The sequence below is a fragment of the Dipteris shenzhenensis genome, chromosome 24, assembly GCF_047967505.1.
Source record: "Dipteris shenzhenensis isolate YYH24624 ecotype China chromosome 24, Dip_SZ_1.0, whole genome shotgun sequence".
In the NCBI taxonomy this organism is placed as follows: Eukaryota; Viridiplantae; Streptophyta; class Polypodiopsida; order Gleicheniales; family Dipteridaceae; genus Dipteris; species Dipteris shenzhenensis.
In genome coordinates, this window is record NC_141619.1 from 16,502,541 (window position 1) to 16,518,744 (window position 16,204).

General features: G+C 46.9%; 1 protein-coding gene across 4 annotated transcripts in view; it reads left to right on the top strand.

Moving 5' to 3' along the window:
- Window positions 1-16,204, top strand: part of LOC147886285 (PX domain-containing protein EREL1-like) — a 61,629-nt gene that overhangs the window by 35,183 nt on the left and 10,242 nt on the right. For all 4 annotated transcript variants that reach the window (XR_015543331.1, XM_087395702.1, XM_087395703.1 and 1 more), the window contains one exon: window positions 7,765-7,983. Coding sequence is in view for 3 of the 4 variants with exons in the window: in XM_087395702.1 (XP_087251828.1) it covers window positions 7,765-7,983 (219 nt within the window). In the remaining variant the exon portion in view is untranslated. The remainder of the gene's footprint in view (window positions 1-7,764; window positions 7,984-16,204) is intronic.

A 16,204-nucleotide genomic window follows, 5' to 3' on the forward strand; every position in this document is an offset into this window, starting at 1 on the left:
GTAAGAAATCCTAGATTTACTATATTTAGAAATGTGCTAAGGAACAGAAAGGAGACTGAGATAGCAGAGAACAAGGAATAATTGTATTGCTTGAATGTCTGTAGGGTGGATGTAATGTGTCATCCATACAATTGGGCCTCTCTTATATAGAGAGTGAAGAGTCACACATGAAAAGGTGTGTACTCCAAAGGGTATGTGCATGAAGAGGTGTGTACCCCTTGTGAAGGGTGTGACCCTTGATGAGAGGGTACATTACAATAGAAATGTTTCTTCAATAGAATGTCTCTTGTGAAGGGTTGTGCCTCATAGGAAGTGTCCCGTCGAAAGGGCAAGGGTTGTGCCTCATAGGAAGTGTCCCGTCGAAAGGGCATACCCTTCCACAAGTGTCCATTAATCAAACCATCCATAAGTCTAGATATAGAGAAAGGAATACGTCACAGATCGTGACAGCTTGTCCTCCAAATTCCAGGTTATTGAAGTCTCCTCCAACTATCCAAGAGTCAACATTTGGTAGACACTTTGTTAGCCTCCTCCAAAAAGCTGGATGGTGTTCTCTGCACGCTGGGGCATACACATTCAGGATCCCAATCATGGACTCTCCCATCTTGTTGACTCCCATCCAAACTGCCCGCCTTGGGATAAGCTCACCTTGATTGTAGATCTCTGGGGTTGCCGCCTGGGAGATCGAGATGCAGACCCCTCCTCTCCGTCCTACGGCTAGAGACTACACCTCCGGGCCTCTCCTCGGAAGAAGGTGATGGTGCCGTCGGATGTCTGATGCTGATAACATGTGCTCTAGTATCAAAAGGAAGTCCACTGGTCGCCCTACCACTGCCCTGGGCAACTCTTGCCGAAGAATCAGGTGTTGCGGCTGACTACGTGCACGATCGTGGAGCTCGTGCATGTTCCAACTCACTATGGTCCAACTCATGAGGACGGGGAAGTAGGAAACAAGGCTCTCTTGTGGGTGGGTGCCTATTCTAGAAAAACTTTCTTTTGTGACTTTGAGGGGGGTTTGGAGGGCGAGTAGTCCGTGTCTGTGCGACGACGTATCAGGGTGGACACCGGCTCTATGCCAATCTTCCGTGCCCACTGCAACATGAAGGAGACGCTCACTCTGAACGTCTCAACACACTTCTGGAGTGGCCAGTAGTGTGCCGTATCAATCCTTGCCTCAGGCGGTAATCTGATAACCCCTATTGTCTATCCATAGATCGGCTTCTCCCGCGTGAAGCTCAACTAGAAATTCACTTCAGCACCATGGGCATGCCAAAGATCTAGTCCCTGTGGACCCATCCAATTTTCCATCATGCGTGAGATGGGTGTGATTTTTTGGTGAGCTTTTTGTCATGAGCTTTTTTTCAATTTTCATGAATATTGTGAGCTTTTCATTCACTTGAGAGAGAGAGAGAGAGAGAGAGAGAGAGAGAGAGAGAGAAGGGGGGGGGGGGTTCATGGAGTAGGGTGGGTTGAAAGTTTAGGTTGTGGTTGCAGTTAAGACGAGAGAGGGGGGGGAGGGGAGATAAAGGAAAGGGGGAGGGATGGGCACATGGGTAAGGTGGCATGGAGAAGGGAGGGGAGGGGAGTTGGAACATATATTCGTTATCATAGTGGAGAACGTAGAGGGGGAACGTATAAGGTATGCAAAGAGGAGTGTAAGGAGGAGAGAGAGGATGAGGAATGTGAAAGTTATGTTCATCTACTAAATGCAAAGGGGAAGGGAGAGCATGTGGGAAATTTGCTCATTTTCAAAGTGTATAATTTGACAGGTTTGACCTCATATTTGGATTCCTCGTCGAATTCCGGTCATTTTGAGTACCAACATGACCATATTCTGATAAAAATTGAAAAAATGGTGTTTTTGTCATGAATTCAGTTTTGGCTTGTTTTGGGCCTAGCACAGACTCAAAATAGGCCCAAAACAGGCCAAAATGACAAAAACACCATTTTTTCAATTTTTATCGGAATATGGTCATGTTGGTACTCAAAATGACCGGAATTTAACGAGGAATCCAAATTTGAGGTCAAAAGTTTCAAATTATACACTTTTAAAATGAACATATCTCCCATAGTTTCTCCCTTCTACTTTGAATATGGACATATCTTCCATAATTTTTTGCCTCCTACTGCCACTCATATTCGCCCCCCCTTGTGCATAGTATACACTCTTCCACCCCTCCCACATGCTATAAAAATGAACATATCCTATATCCTCTCCCCCTCTTTCTAACCTCCCCATCTTTCTTATAACAAAAACACGTATGGATTTCTAAGAAAAGATCGCAAAAACAAAGGAAATGGTAGAAAAGCTCACATTAAAAAGCTCACCAAAAGATTTTCTCCGCGTGAGATCGGATCCCCATCATAGCATCAAATACCCCTGGGGTCCACTTCCCCAACCTTGTGGGGGCGAAATGGAATTGCCAAACTGGATGTGTCTGGGAGCCAATTACGCTGATCAAACCCCCTTTTGGGGGCTGCAAATCATGAGCGTCACCTCCAGTGGGAGAGGGTTAGAGTCCGGGATCTCCAGGTAATTCTAGGGCCTCAATTTCCAAAAGTCCCTCGGGAGAGGGCGGCCAAGTTGAAGTTTGGGAGCTGCTGATTGGGAGGACGAGAGCCCCTTCCCTTTGAATCCCTCTTGGAATGGAAGGGCTGAGAAGGGAGGGCTACATGACACTGAGACGAGGAAGCGGAGGGGGAGGCGGTCGTTCCCTTGCTTACAGGCAGGGGAGCCGAGGCAGGTTCGATAGGGAGGTGGGAGGGGGGGAGAGGTAGGGCGGGGCGGAGGGAGGGGGGGCAGGTGGTGAGGTGACCATAGCAAGAGTGGTGAGGGGGGGAGGAGAGGGTGGGGGGTGGGGGGGAGGAGGGGGTGGGGGGAGCTCGGCAGGAGGGGGAGGGCGAGGAGAGGGAGAGGGGTTCGGAGGGGGAGGGGGCGGGAGAGAATAGTGGTAGTCATAGGCCCTCCTTGTTGATCAGGCACACCGGGACTCTAGATCCCCTTCTCCTCAACCTCTGTCGAGCTACCCTCCGTAGCTTCCGCCATCGCAGCGTCAAGAGCTCGAGGCGCACTACTGACGCAAGGGTGACTGTGGTCGCTGGACCTCCACTAAGGGAGGACCACTTGGCTGAACCATGACCCATGCCGTTGGGGGGGAGGTGTCTCCAACCAAGGGCTCCTGTAGCTGCTCCTCTGCGGGTGCCCCTCGACCTGCTCTCTCTCTCTCTCTCCCCCCCCCCCCCCGTGTCTAGTCTGTTGCCTGCGGTGCTTTTGAGCCAATTTGCTTCTTTTCTTTTTCTTTTTGCCCATCTGGGTCCACTCTCCCTCTGAAGGTGTCACCCATGGGGTCTAAGACTCCTGCTGCCCCTGCATGGGGGGGTGCTGGGTCTTGGCTTGCTGACTTTGCTTGTCCTGCGGGGGTTGGGGGGGAGGAGTCCGTCCCTGATCACGAGAGTAGTTTCGGGCTAAATGGCCCATGTGCCTACAACAAAGACATTGGCTTGGTGGACTGGAGATCTCCACTCTCTGACAAAGTGTACCCATTTCGAGGGTCTCGAGGAGGATCAACTTTGGGAGGGACTCTGGGCTCTCAACCACCAAATCTGATCATGGGGACCCCGTCGTCTGCTACCACTGATGCTGCCGAATCTTGTGTTGGACTCCAGCACTGTGCCAAATGCTCTACCAATGGAGGGAAGGATGGCTCTATATTCCTTCGGAAGCACTGGGAAGTGGAGCATCACTAGGAATCGGGGAACATGGTGCATCATGTCCATGTCCTCCACTGTAAAGCCATGGTACCAAGGGAAAAGGTACACCAGATGCGGCCCAAGGAGGATGGAACTCTGCTCCACTAGTGTCAAGGCGGTAACAGGAGAGCTCAGCTGGATGAGGAAGACGCCTTTTGTAGATGGTGACCTCCTAGATGTGGTCTCCTTCTAGTGCCAAGTTGCCTGGATCCACTCTCTCACCTGTCTCTTTGTGGGATTGAGGCCACAATTCTACCCACAACTGCCTTACCCTGAAGTGACTGGACTACATGTTGCACCTGTTGCTTGTCAGCTGGAGAAAGGATAACCTTAACGGCTGTGGGATTCGAGGGTGGTGCCATAGAGCCCCTCTGGCCAGACCAAGGGACCACCAAGATTTTCTTTCTCCGAACAAGCACAAAACTCCCGCTGCGAGGAAGGGAAAAAAGAACAAAGAGCCACCTGGACAGTGGGTACGGGAGCTGCCTCACCCCAAGAAAGGCTAGCAAGAGCCCTTGAAGAAAGAGGTGCTTCGAAGACGCCCTTGTTACCCAAACCCAAACACCCCAAGGCCCGAGGGTGAGAGGAGAAAGGACTGAAGGGCTGCAAAGGGAGCCTTTGAAAAGGAAACAGGAGTAGAGAGGAGGAGGGAACAAGGGAGAGGAGGGTAGGGAGGGAGGTGGAGCAGAAGGGCGAGAAGGAGGCGGGGGGAGACGGGGAAGGAAGCGGAGAAAGGGGACGGAGAAGGGGAAGGAGGCTGGGAGGAAGTGGACTGGAAGGAGGCAGAAGGGGAGAAGGGAAGAAGGCGGAGATGGTGGCTGGGAGGAGGTCGAGGGGGAGGCGGGAAGGGAGGCGGCGGGGAGGCGGGGGGGGGCAGAGTGGAGGCGGAGGCGGAGTGAGGTAATCCCACTCTATGGAGAGATAATGGTTAAACTTAAGGAGGTACTTAGAAGTAGACATCCTTTTTTACCTCGAAATCTTTATGCCGTAACATCTGATCTGGCATAAGGATTTATTTATCATCCTCAACCTCTGGCTGAACATCTGTCATTGGGGATTGTGGAGGGTCACCCAGGTCCCAGATAATGCTCAAGTAGACTGACATGAAAAGAAATCTACATTCTCCGTTGAGAATGTAAATCCAATTAGAATGTTAATATATTGGGTTTCCGGAAATCTGGAAAGGCTCAAGTTGAGTATAAATAATCTGATTGCCATCTTGAGCTTTAGTCCTGGCCTTGTTAAATTTCAGCAACATGCAAAGGTCATTCTCCCAAAGAGTTTGATGATGATGAGGGTAGCTATGAATTTTTGTCACATGCTGAAACATAAGCATATACATCCATACACATCTGAGGCCAACAAAAAGAATTTCGCAAGAGAAGCCAAGGTGGGAGACATACCACAAAGTCCTGCATAAGGTGGGTTGTGCCATTCCTCAAGGAACTTTTCATGAAGATCACGAATTACACGCATGCGGTGTTCCATCCACAATAACCATTTTGATATAGTAATTTTTGCAACCTTCACCATCATTCCATGCTGTCCTAGCTAGTACTCAGATGGGGAATAGAGTAATTGTAAATTGTGAGGTTATAACTCTGTTTGGAATCATTTGTATCATCAGGACATACACATTGACATTGTAAGATGGCCTATTTTATGGTCATATCTTGACTAAGGCTTTAGCTCCCAATAAGTAATTCTTCCAGAACTTTAATGCATGTATGATAGCCAATAATTCTTTCTGATAAGTGTTCTACCTAATTTCAGCTTATACAATTCTACTCTCTAAGGCTACGACATGCCCATCTTGAGATAAACCTGCCCCAATGTTATGACCATGATTAGCACTTAATACTTGCTAGTACTTAGATGGAGCATAGGACAATTGTAAATTGCTAGGTTATAACCATTGTTTGAGATCATTTGTATTATTAGGAAATACAGATTGACATTGTAAAGGTGGCCTTAATAAGGGTTTTGATGGAGAGCTTATGATCTTGATGGGATCACTGAACTAGCGGGTGTTTGTAGTGCTATAGGAGGGTGCATAAGAGTCCAAGGGATCTTAGTCTAGTCTAAAATGTTCGTAAATGGGGATTAACAAATGTTTCCCAAGGGGTTCCAACTGAATGGGCAAGGCTGCCTTTGGTTGGATAGTGCATATCTCTAGTGACCGTTCATGCAAGCATGGTTAGAAAATTCAAACAAGAAATCAGTCTCTGGTCATTATTGCAATAATTCTCCAGCAGGTGAGGCTCAAAGTAGGAGAGGATGATGATCTGGAAAAGGATGATGTAGAAGAGATAGCAGGGGTGAAAACATCAGGAGAGGATAGAACACGAATCACAATTTTTAGGTAAGGCAGGATCAGACAACAGCAAATGGCAGGTCGCAAAGGAGGCAGCATGAGAAGGAGTGTGATGATCTGGCCAAGGAGAAGGATGATTCGGCCAAGGAGAAGAAGGTTTGAAATCATCTCGCAATTGGAAGAAGCAGGAGGGTGTGGTGTATGTAATAGGTTGAAATTTGCAGGTTTGGAGCAAGGGTTATGAGCAAAAGCATTTTCAGGTGTCAGGAAGGACAGTAGGAAGATATATAAAATTGATTTGAGAGAGGGTACCTGGAAAGTTAGTCAAAACAGTCTCAATCTAGAAAAGCAGAAAGCTATACAAGGCAAACTGTGCACATGTTGATATGCTAATCTAGAGTATTGAGGTTAGATGAGGTATTAGTGCTATATCTCATCAGAATTGTGTCAGGGATGTCTTCTATACCTTTGACAATTTGTCCTTAACTTGGTGAATATTACCTCAAATCTCCATTCAGTATAATTTTTTTTACAAGTGTGATAGAAGTAATTACTGCCACCTTGAATCCCCTGACCATGCAGGCTCTCTTTTATACATGGAGAGGATTCCAAGGTAAATGTAGCCCACTTGTGCAACCTTCTATTAGGTCAGAGGCAGCTCATTGAATTTATCTGTATTCTAATATGTTTTTTCTGGATTGTCTGCTGATGCTGATGCTGCTATATTCCATATATATTCTCAAATCTCACACAGAAGTCTGTGAACTCTCGTTGTAGAATGCCAAAGCACAATATTGTTTAGAGCTGGCCTTTCTTCCCTTCTATTGTGCTGCAATCCTCAATGGTGCTATATATATATATATATATAGAGAGAGAGAGAGAGAGAGAGAGAGATGATTGTATTAAGAGAGAGAGAGAGAGAGAGAGAGAGAGAGAGAGAGAGAGAGAGAGATGATTGTATTAAAGTCCGCATGAGACCCTTCAGGATCTATGAGACTAGCGATGATCAGTATCAACTAATAGTGATCCCTTACATCCCGTGAGAGAAAATATTACAAACTTGTCATGTAGTGAGTACTTGTTTGGCTAGCTTGTGTGCTAGACCCAAGTACCTTGTTGCAATATTCCAAAGCCTCTTTCAAGTAACTTCCTAGCTTTTAGGCTGGCTGCTCAACAGAATTTGTAGATCTCTGCTGTCCCCATAGCTTTCTCTGATAGCGTGCATAGGCTCTATATCTCAGGAGTACATGCTCTTCATTTTCTACCTCCCCTGTGGGGCAGATGTTGCAGGTTCTTTCCTCTTTTTGGATCCTGGATCTTGCCCATTTACCCCTCTCTACCTCGAGATCATGTGAACTAGTTCTTTGCTGAGGTATTTCTGCATTGCATAGCTGTGCATTAAGTTGATTTCCTGCTTATAAAAGTGCATTTTTGCTCCCAGGTTTTGCCAGAGTTTCTGTAGCATTTTCTGCGTCACAATCTCCCTTATTTCACATGCATCTTCGGGTATATCAGCTGCTGCTATACCCCAAGATTCCATCCACTTTATTCCCTCTTTGTGCTAGCCCATGATCTGTGTAGCTTCTATCGACTTGTGTGGCATCCTACTAGGGTCCATCTTCTCAACTTTGTGGAGAGAGAGAGAGAGAGAGAGAGAGAGAGAGAGAGAGCATGGCTTTCAGTATTGATGAACTTCCCAGGCTACAATTGAAAGAGAAAGGCAACAGCAGGAGCAGCAACAAACAATCAGAGCAAAATTTTTGCATGAGGTGGCAGCACAACGCCAAAGATTACAAGAATGCAATGTAGAGTTTTTGGCAAAGCAGAATGAGAAGTCAATTGCAAAGAATGCTGCCACGACTGATCCAATTGATCTCTTGATGACAGCTGACAGACGCATAGGGCTTCTTGCAGCAGAGGTATAAATAGACATGTGTTGTTCCTTGTCACTGAGCTTTAATTTTTGCTGATGATTTCTTGGGAGATCACCATAAAGATTTTTGTTGTGTCCAAAAATATCTCAATCAAATGCAAATTTTACCTGCTGTGTGTACGTTTGCCTTAACGGGAATGTCTAAATAGGTTTGAATAGTAGCTAATTGTGTGGTGGATATAAGGTAAAGCATCTGCTGCTATGGCCTTTAACTAGAAATGATAAACCCATTAAAATAAGCATTAAAATGGACTGATATTTTTTTTCTGTTGCAACACATACATTTGTTTAAAGTAAACCCTAAGATACTAGGCAGTGAAGACAAACTAAAACCTGTGTATTGTTGTTTCGGTTTGAGTGCTTTTGTCACACACCTTGTGAGCTCTCATGTTCATGTCCTGGTAGACCAGGTCTTCAAAAGTAGACCAGCAGATATTCGGCTCCAACCTCTTTTGGTTTGCATGGTTCTAAAGTCTAGATACTTTTTCAGCTTGTCTCCCATGTTTCAAGCTGAAACGCTGGGAACATTAATGCACTTACATGTGTAATGTTCACTGGGGAGTAAACTCTTACATTTAGGAGGCATGGGTCTACTGTTTTTTATGGTCAATACACAACTGAGCTAGTTTTGCAATTTGTATCCAACTTCTTATTCCGCCATAATATTCTACAATGAGGACCTAGAACCTTCTTAAGTTTTTCAAAACATCGAAAAACCCTTTTGTTTGTTGTGTGTGTACACATGTACATATACACATACACATACACATACACATACACATACTCATATACATAGATAGATAGACAGACAGACAGACAGACAGACAGACAGATGGATAGACAGAGACAGATGGATATACTGACTTCTTATTACCTTAAGTGGTGCATCACCCTATCAACTATCTTTTTAAAGCAGTTTTTGTGTGAAATGCTTTAAGGTGAGATAAGTAAAAGAGATACACTGCTAGGCCAAGTTTATGAATGTACCTATGAAATATCTGGGCTTGTACAGCAGCAGGTACAAAAGGTAGGGAAGCAGATACAACAGATACACAGGGCTGCATCGGTGGCACAGCATCAGCAACAGTAACTCTGGCTGTACAGCAGGTACATGTAGTCACACAGCAGCAGCAACCACTGGCAGAGGACCTGCAGCATAGGCGCCTGGTAAGTAGTGCCTTATATAGGCCGGAGGGACCAACAGTCTACCACAGACTGGTCTGCAAACCCACGGACCAGGTCGATTGACCTGTAGGCAGTTCGTTGGCTGCAGACAAAGTTAGCTGACATACTGGTCGGCCAGTCTGTCAGTTCTGGTTGGGTGGTCTGTGAAGTCTAGTCGGCCCATTTTGCTGGGGATGTTCCCCTATATAAAGGACCCCAGGCAGGGGACCAAAGTCATCATTCCAGGACCAAACACTTTAGGTTGCATTCCAGGGCAGCAAAGAGGTCAAGAAAGAGTTTGTGTTGGAGCAGACCCCCAGCAGATCCAGAGCAGATGTTGGTGCAGAGCTACATCTAGTAGGAGAGCATAATGATTTGTAGAGGAAGGGTTTGTCAACAAAGAACAGCGGAGTAGAACTTGCAGGAGTGTTCAGCTTTGAGCAGCTATTGAAGCCTACCATAGAGGTGCGTGGCAAGAGTACCTCACCTCAAGGTTTGTTTCCAGAGTTGTTAGAAATCAGAGTCTCAGTCTGGTCAGAGTCTTAGTATGGTTGAGTTTAGGGTTTGTCCTAATTTTTAGGGTTAGGTTAAGGTTAAAAAAACCTAACCTTGTATGAGTCATTATGTAATGAGTCTTTTCAATTGATGGAATGATCATGTTGCTTGCTGTCCTCTCCCGCTCTCCGCTTTGATTCAATCAAGTGGTATCAGAACCACGTTCAAGCTTGCCGCCGCTTCTGCCACCTGAAGGTGATCGCTAGCAGCTCAGTTTAGTTGCCTTTGTGTATAGAGCCCTTGTCTCTGGCTGTTGGCCTACTGCCGGCCCTTTGAGATCTGCACGCTGTTTTTTAGCATAGGAGCTTGCCATTTTGCTCATAGAAGCCCTATAGTTTGGCTGCCTCCATTAGCTTTGTCCACCGCTATTGTCGTCCACCACCCACAAATTTTTTCCTGTCGCTCTCTTGCTGCCTATAGCTTTGCCCAGCCTTCTTGCTCAAAGGCCTCACACTCACATCGCATAGAAATGCTGCTACTTGGACTTCGAGACAGCCTATGACAGTAGATTGGGGTTTTCTTGAGGGCACTCTTCTACGGTTTGGATTTTCAGATGCTTGGATTAGAGGGGTGGCCTCCCTTTACAGATTAGACCACAGCCAGGTTTTGATTGGAGGGGTAAGGGGTGACAAGTTTCAGATTTCCAGATCAGTTCGTCAAGGATGCCCTTTAGCCCCCTTCCTCTTTCTTTTTGTGGCAAAAGCTATGAGTATCTTCCTTAGATCTCAGGCTGAGCTTTTTGGGCTGAGCCCTTGAGACAGGAGCAGGAGCTTTTTGACTGTGAGTTGGCTGATGACATTGCTATTTTTATTGAGGCCTCCTTGCAGTCACTTGATTCTTTCTGGACAGCCTTGGATATTTTTTGCTCGGCTGCAGGGGCACACATTAACTGGCATAAATCCTTTGGCTTTTGGATCAGTGATGAGGACACTCCAGGCTGGGGAGTTGACATTGGTTTTTCCTGGATTCAGAGGGGTGTTCCTATCAAGTATTTGGGATGCTAGGTAGGATTGGACATCTCTCCAGCACAGCAGTTTGCCCCAGTACTAGGAAGTATAAGGAAAAAGCTCATTTTCTAGAGCTCTGCCAAACTCGATCTTGCATCTAGAGTTGTGGTAGTGAACCAGGTTCTCTTGGCCACCTCCTTGTTTGTGTGTTCTTGCTGGTGCCGGTCTAGGGATTGCATCACTCAGCTCATCAGACCAGTCAGGAATTTTTTATGGAGTGGACTTGATGGCACAACAGATGTTGCAGCAAGGGTGGCCTGGGAGACCATTATTCTCCCTACATGTGAGGGGGGGCCTTAATGTCATTGACCCGGACTTGCAGTGCAGGGCATTGCTTTGTAAGGTGGTGGTGAGGGGACTCATGCCTGGGCAGGAACCTTGGAAGGATTTCTTTTTTGGACGCATTCAGGCTTGCACACCAACCTTGGGAGATGATTGGTTGGACAGCCCTCGCTGGATTTTTACTTCAGTCCCTCTCAGATCTCCTGCCTCTCCTCTCATGACTGCCATCCTGAAAGCTTGGGGGAGCTTCAGGAACACTCTTCGAAGGATTCCACCTTCTACCGTTGAAGAGATTGATAGGCAGTCGATCATTTGGAATGATAGTATTCTTGACGAGCATGCCAGACCACTGGGCACTTCCCATTACATGCAGTGGTCTAAATGGGAGAGAGGCCTCGCCTACACAGTAGGCACTTGGAAATCTTTTATTAGGCTACCTGAGGATCAGAGACTGCAGTCCGTGGATCACCTCAGAGGGGTAGCACGCATGATTCAGCAGATAGATGCAGCCATCTCGGTGGAATGGACAGTTGAGTTGCCTATTACTTCCACCACTTGGATGGGGGCTTTTTCGAGGACATCAGTTCCTTTACAGGTAATCGCTCTCCGAGGTCTTGGGAAAGACGCACTGGTCTTTGATGTTGGGGATGGAGGTTTACTTTCTACATCCAAGGATGGCATTCTTCTTGAGGTTGCCTTTCAGCTTGTCAGGATTGCTGGTTTTGTGGACCATGGAGCGGGCCTGCAGTGGTACTTAGACCCCGACCCTCTGCTCTTGGCCTTGGGATCCTGGAGGTTGTGGTTATATGGAGGTGCACCTATCAGGTGCTTACAGTGGGACCCAGGAGAGTGGGAGTGGATAGATCATGGGCACCGAGAGAGGGGGATTCCCTTCTTTCGTTTCACGGTTGGTAATGCCAGGAGATTTCAGTTGAACAGTAGGGTTGGATTCCCTCCAGAGCCCCCCATTGGGAAAGCTTCTTCATCACTGCAGATTTGCGTAGAAATTTCTGGAGGAGGCTCTAGAAATCCCTCAGAAATAGAAAGATCACTCTTTTCTTTTGGCTTTCTATTCATGGAGAGATTGCAGTGAACCTGTGGAGATCACGATTTGGGGCTGATCCCACTTGTCCTTGTTGTCATTCTGCAGAGGAGTCAGTGCGACATTGCCTTTGGGACTGCAGTCAGGCGAGGACTGTTTGGAAAGGGGTTGCTCGGATACTCAGCATCTTTCACACTTTCCCTTTCTTCATGACTTGGGGCTCGGTCGCATGGTTCTCTCTTACCGGGCCCCAGGTGTTTTATGAGGGTGAGCCTTCTTCTTGGGCACTCTCGGTCCGCCGGCAGGTGATAGAGCCCTGCTCTCTGCAGGATGTACCACTTACTCCCTTCAGAGCTTCTCATGTTTCAGTGGACACCTCTTGGGAGATTTTGGCTAGCATTTCCTCTTGGCACATTTGGAGAGCCAGATGTACTGAGGCCTTGGATGGCACCCAGATACACCCATCACAGGTGTTCATGGGTTTTTGGACTGACACGGTTCACACTTTGATAGCCATATGGGCTAGCATGCAGGGCTCTTCACGGGCAGCCTCTTCTAGAAGGACTATATTTCTTGGAGTTTGGAGGGGTTCTCCCTTTTTCTCGGAGGTTTCTACCGGATTGAGATGGCACTATCAGCCTCAATCCTTTCTTTTTGGCTCTTGAGCTTTTCGTGCATTGCATGATGTATCCCGTATGGAGCTTGCTCTAACGGTTCTTCTTTAATACTAATAGAGGTCTCTTTTTGCAACCCAAAAAAAAAAAAAACATAAACATCTTTCCATTGATTTTAAATTCATTTTAACAGCGCTTAGCAGGGTAATCCTTTCTACTTATGAATAGAATGACCATGGTGATGCAAGAGTGGGAGACCCTTTCAAGATTTTATCTTGCAGGTTTGTGAGCATGGATTACTTTGAAATGGAAAACAGAAGGTTCCATTTCATCATTAATGCCTTGACCGTTTGCAAAAGGGGTATGGGATGAACCTGAGAATATTTTTGGTAACAAAATTAATGACTCTAAAGTATTCCTGAAGTAGAAATTTTTTAATAGCAGATGAATGTGAGTGGACTGTTGGGGTAAAGGCACATTGCCACCCTTTAAAATGTTATGACACCTATGACTGTCTTAGGGTGAAAGCCTAATCCTAATAAAACCTATGAGTTTGTGGTGTGGCTCAACACTTTTCACACACCCACACTTCTTGTGTCTCCCTCTCTCTGTCTCCTTTGTTCCACTCCCTCTCTCTTTCCCTCACAAGTGGTATCAGAGCCTCTACCTCTCCCTCTCATTTCCGGTCTACCCCTCCCTCTACCCCTTCCTCTCCCCTCGGGCTTCGTGCCCTCAGCAGCTAGCAGGGCGGCAGCACGCGCGAGCAGAGCGAGGCAGCAGCGAGCGGGGCAGCGCGCGCGAGCAGGGCAGCAGCAGCTAGGCCAGGGCGCAGCAGCAGCAAGCTAGGGCGCCGCCACGCACAGCAGGTGCGCGACCCGCCGCTCGCAGCAGGCGCGCACGCAGCCACAGCTGCAGCAGCAGCTAGCTGCTGCTAGCTGCGCACCGCACAGCACCAGCGGCCGCAGCCTACCAGGCGTGCGCAGCACCGGCGCGCACCCAAGCTGCACACGGGCAGCCGTACCGGAGCGACCAGTACAGCTGTCGTACCGGCTGTACGGTCGCGTGACCAGCAGCAGCCGGCTGCACACAGGCAGCCGACCTCCATCAGCGGGCGAGGACGCGTGCAAGACCTTCGACATTTTTTTGGGATCCGTGCCCTCGCAGGTACAGGGTACAGCAGGTACCCTGCGCAGGTACAGAAGGTACAGCAGGCACAGATTTTTTTTTTGGGGAAGAAGGAAAAGAGAGAGCACTCTGCTTTTCATTCCCGGAATTTTTTCAGTTCTAAAACTGTGTGTTTGAGGTACAGCAAGTACACTCGTGTCCCTCGTGCTTGAGGTGACTATTGCCACAGTGTGTGGTGGTTGCACAGTTATTTTGTTTCGGGAAGGTCAGATGCCTTGATTTTGCAGAGGGCTTTTATGCTTTTGCTGAGTGCAAATCTCAGTTTTCGGGTGACAATTTCATAGGGCTTTTGCCTGGAAGTGTATGCAGTGTATGCCTTGAGGCAGTGTGGAGCCAGGGTGCCCACATTGGTCTTGTTTCCGCAGTGTATTCAGTGACATTTCTTGCAGGTCACATTCTGTGTACGACACTTTGAAAAATCTCAGTTGAGCCACGCTTGGCCAGGGTGCATCGAGTTTACTCGGTCCCTAACTGTCCATCATTGACAGTGCTCAAAAGATTTTCTCTTCAGTGTTTGTACGTTGGGATCTGTGTTGTTACTGTGTACACAGGGCCGTTTATGCATTACATTGTCAGGTGAAAGTGCCAGGTGAGCGCTGTATTTTGTATGCTACCTCAGTGTTGAGGTGTTTTTCACTTGGTACATGTGTCAAATCAAGGGGCTTTTGCCCAGATTTTGCTTGAGAGCAGTTGAGTTACTGTTTGAGAACTTCAGATGCCTTTTATCCCCTGGCAGAAGGGTGATTGTTTGGGATTTGTCCCATACTTTGTTGCAGGTTTGTGACAGGCTGAGGTGTTTGGAGCCTTTTTCAGTGGACAAAACAGTGTATGACAAGTGGTTTATGCATATAAAATCAGTGTAATACCTCATCTGAGGTGGGAGAAGTATCCAGGACAGCAGTGTTTTGTGCTTCGTCAGATGATGATGCACTGATAAAGCACTTGTGGAACAGCTGCAGCATTCTGAAGTTACTGTTTTATGCCTATTTGAGCACGGTACAGTGTGTCAGAAGGTACAGTGACTGGAGGGAAAATTTTCTGTTTTGCTGCAGATTTTTTGAGAGTAAAAACAGCACTATTGTGAGTGCTCCTGGCTCTTGATAGAGCAGGTTTTCTGAGAAATCAGAATTTTATTTAGTCATTTTTTTGACTTACAGGGAGTCAGGCACTTTCCTTATCTGATATGGCATCAGGGGGAAGTGAATCTTCAATACTGAACATAAAGAAATTGGAAGGGGCACACAATTATGCATTATGGGCAGAACAATGTTTGAATATACTTCTGCTAAAGAAGATTTCTAAGCCCATAAGGGTGAAGGGTGTCAAGCCATCTGGGATGGCAGATGATGAGTGGGCCAATAATGTGGCTGATTTTATCACGCTGACAGATTGTGGTGAGCCTTCCAGCTTCAAGGAAGCTATGGGAAGAACTGAGAAAAGGAAGTGGGAGAAAGCCATGCAGTCAGAAATGGACTCCCTACTTCAAAATGATACATGGGACTTGGTGCAGTTACCTGCAGGCAGAAAGGTTTTGCCATGCAAGTGGGTTTACAAAGTCAAAGTGGATTCAAATGCTTTACCGAGGTATAAGGCCAGATTGGTTGCCAAGGGATTTAAGCAGGAGAAGGGCATTGACTTTGATGAAATCTTTTCCCCTGTAGTCAAGATGACTACTTTGAGAGCAGTGTTAGCTCTTGTTGCTCATGAGGACATGGATTTATGTCAGATGGATGTGAAGACTGCTTTTCTTCACGGAGATCTCCATGATGAGATCTACATGAGTCAGCCAGAGGGATATGCTGTTAAAGGGAAAGAGCAGCTTGTGTGTAAGCTCAAGAGGAGCTTGTATGGACTCAAGCAGGCGCCAAGAGAATGGTACAAGAAGTTTGATGCCTTTATGCAGTCCCAAGGGTATCATAGGTGTGAGACCGATCACTGCTTGTACACCAAACGGGCAAAGGATGGCAGTTTGATGCTACTCATTCTATATGTGGATGACATGCTGATTGCCAGCAAATCTCAGCAGGAGATTAGTGCTTTGAAGAAGCAACTGCATAAGTCTTTTGACATGAAAGACTTGGGTGATGCAAACCATATTCTTGGTATGCGGATTATTCGTGACAGGTCCAAGGGACTTTTGTTTCTGTCACAGAAGGAGTACATTGACAAAGTACTGCAGAGGTTTAAAATGGAGGGGGGGAAGTCTATTAGTACCCCGTTGCCTCCACATTTAAAACTCAGCAGTAAGGACAGCCCCAGATCAGATGATGATAAGGCTGAAATGGCCAAGGTTCCGTATGCATCTGCAGTTGGTTCTTTGATGTATGCCATGGTTGCCACTCGTCCGGATATTGCTTT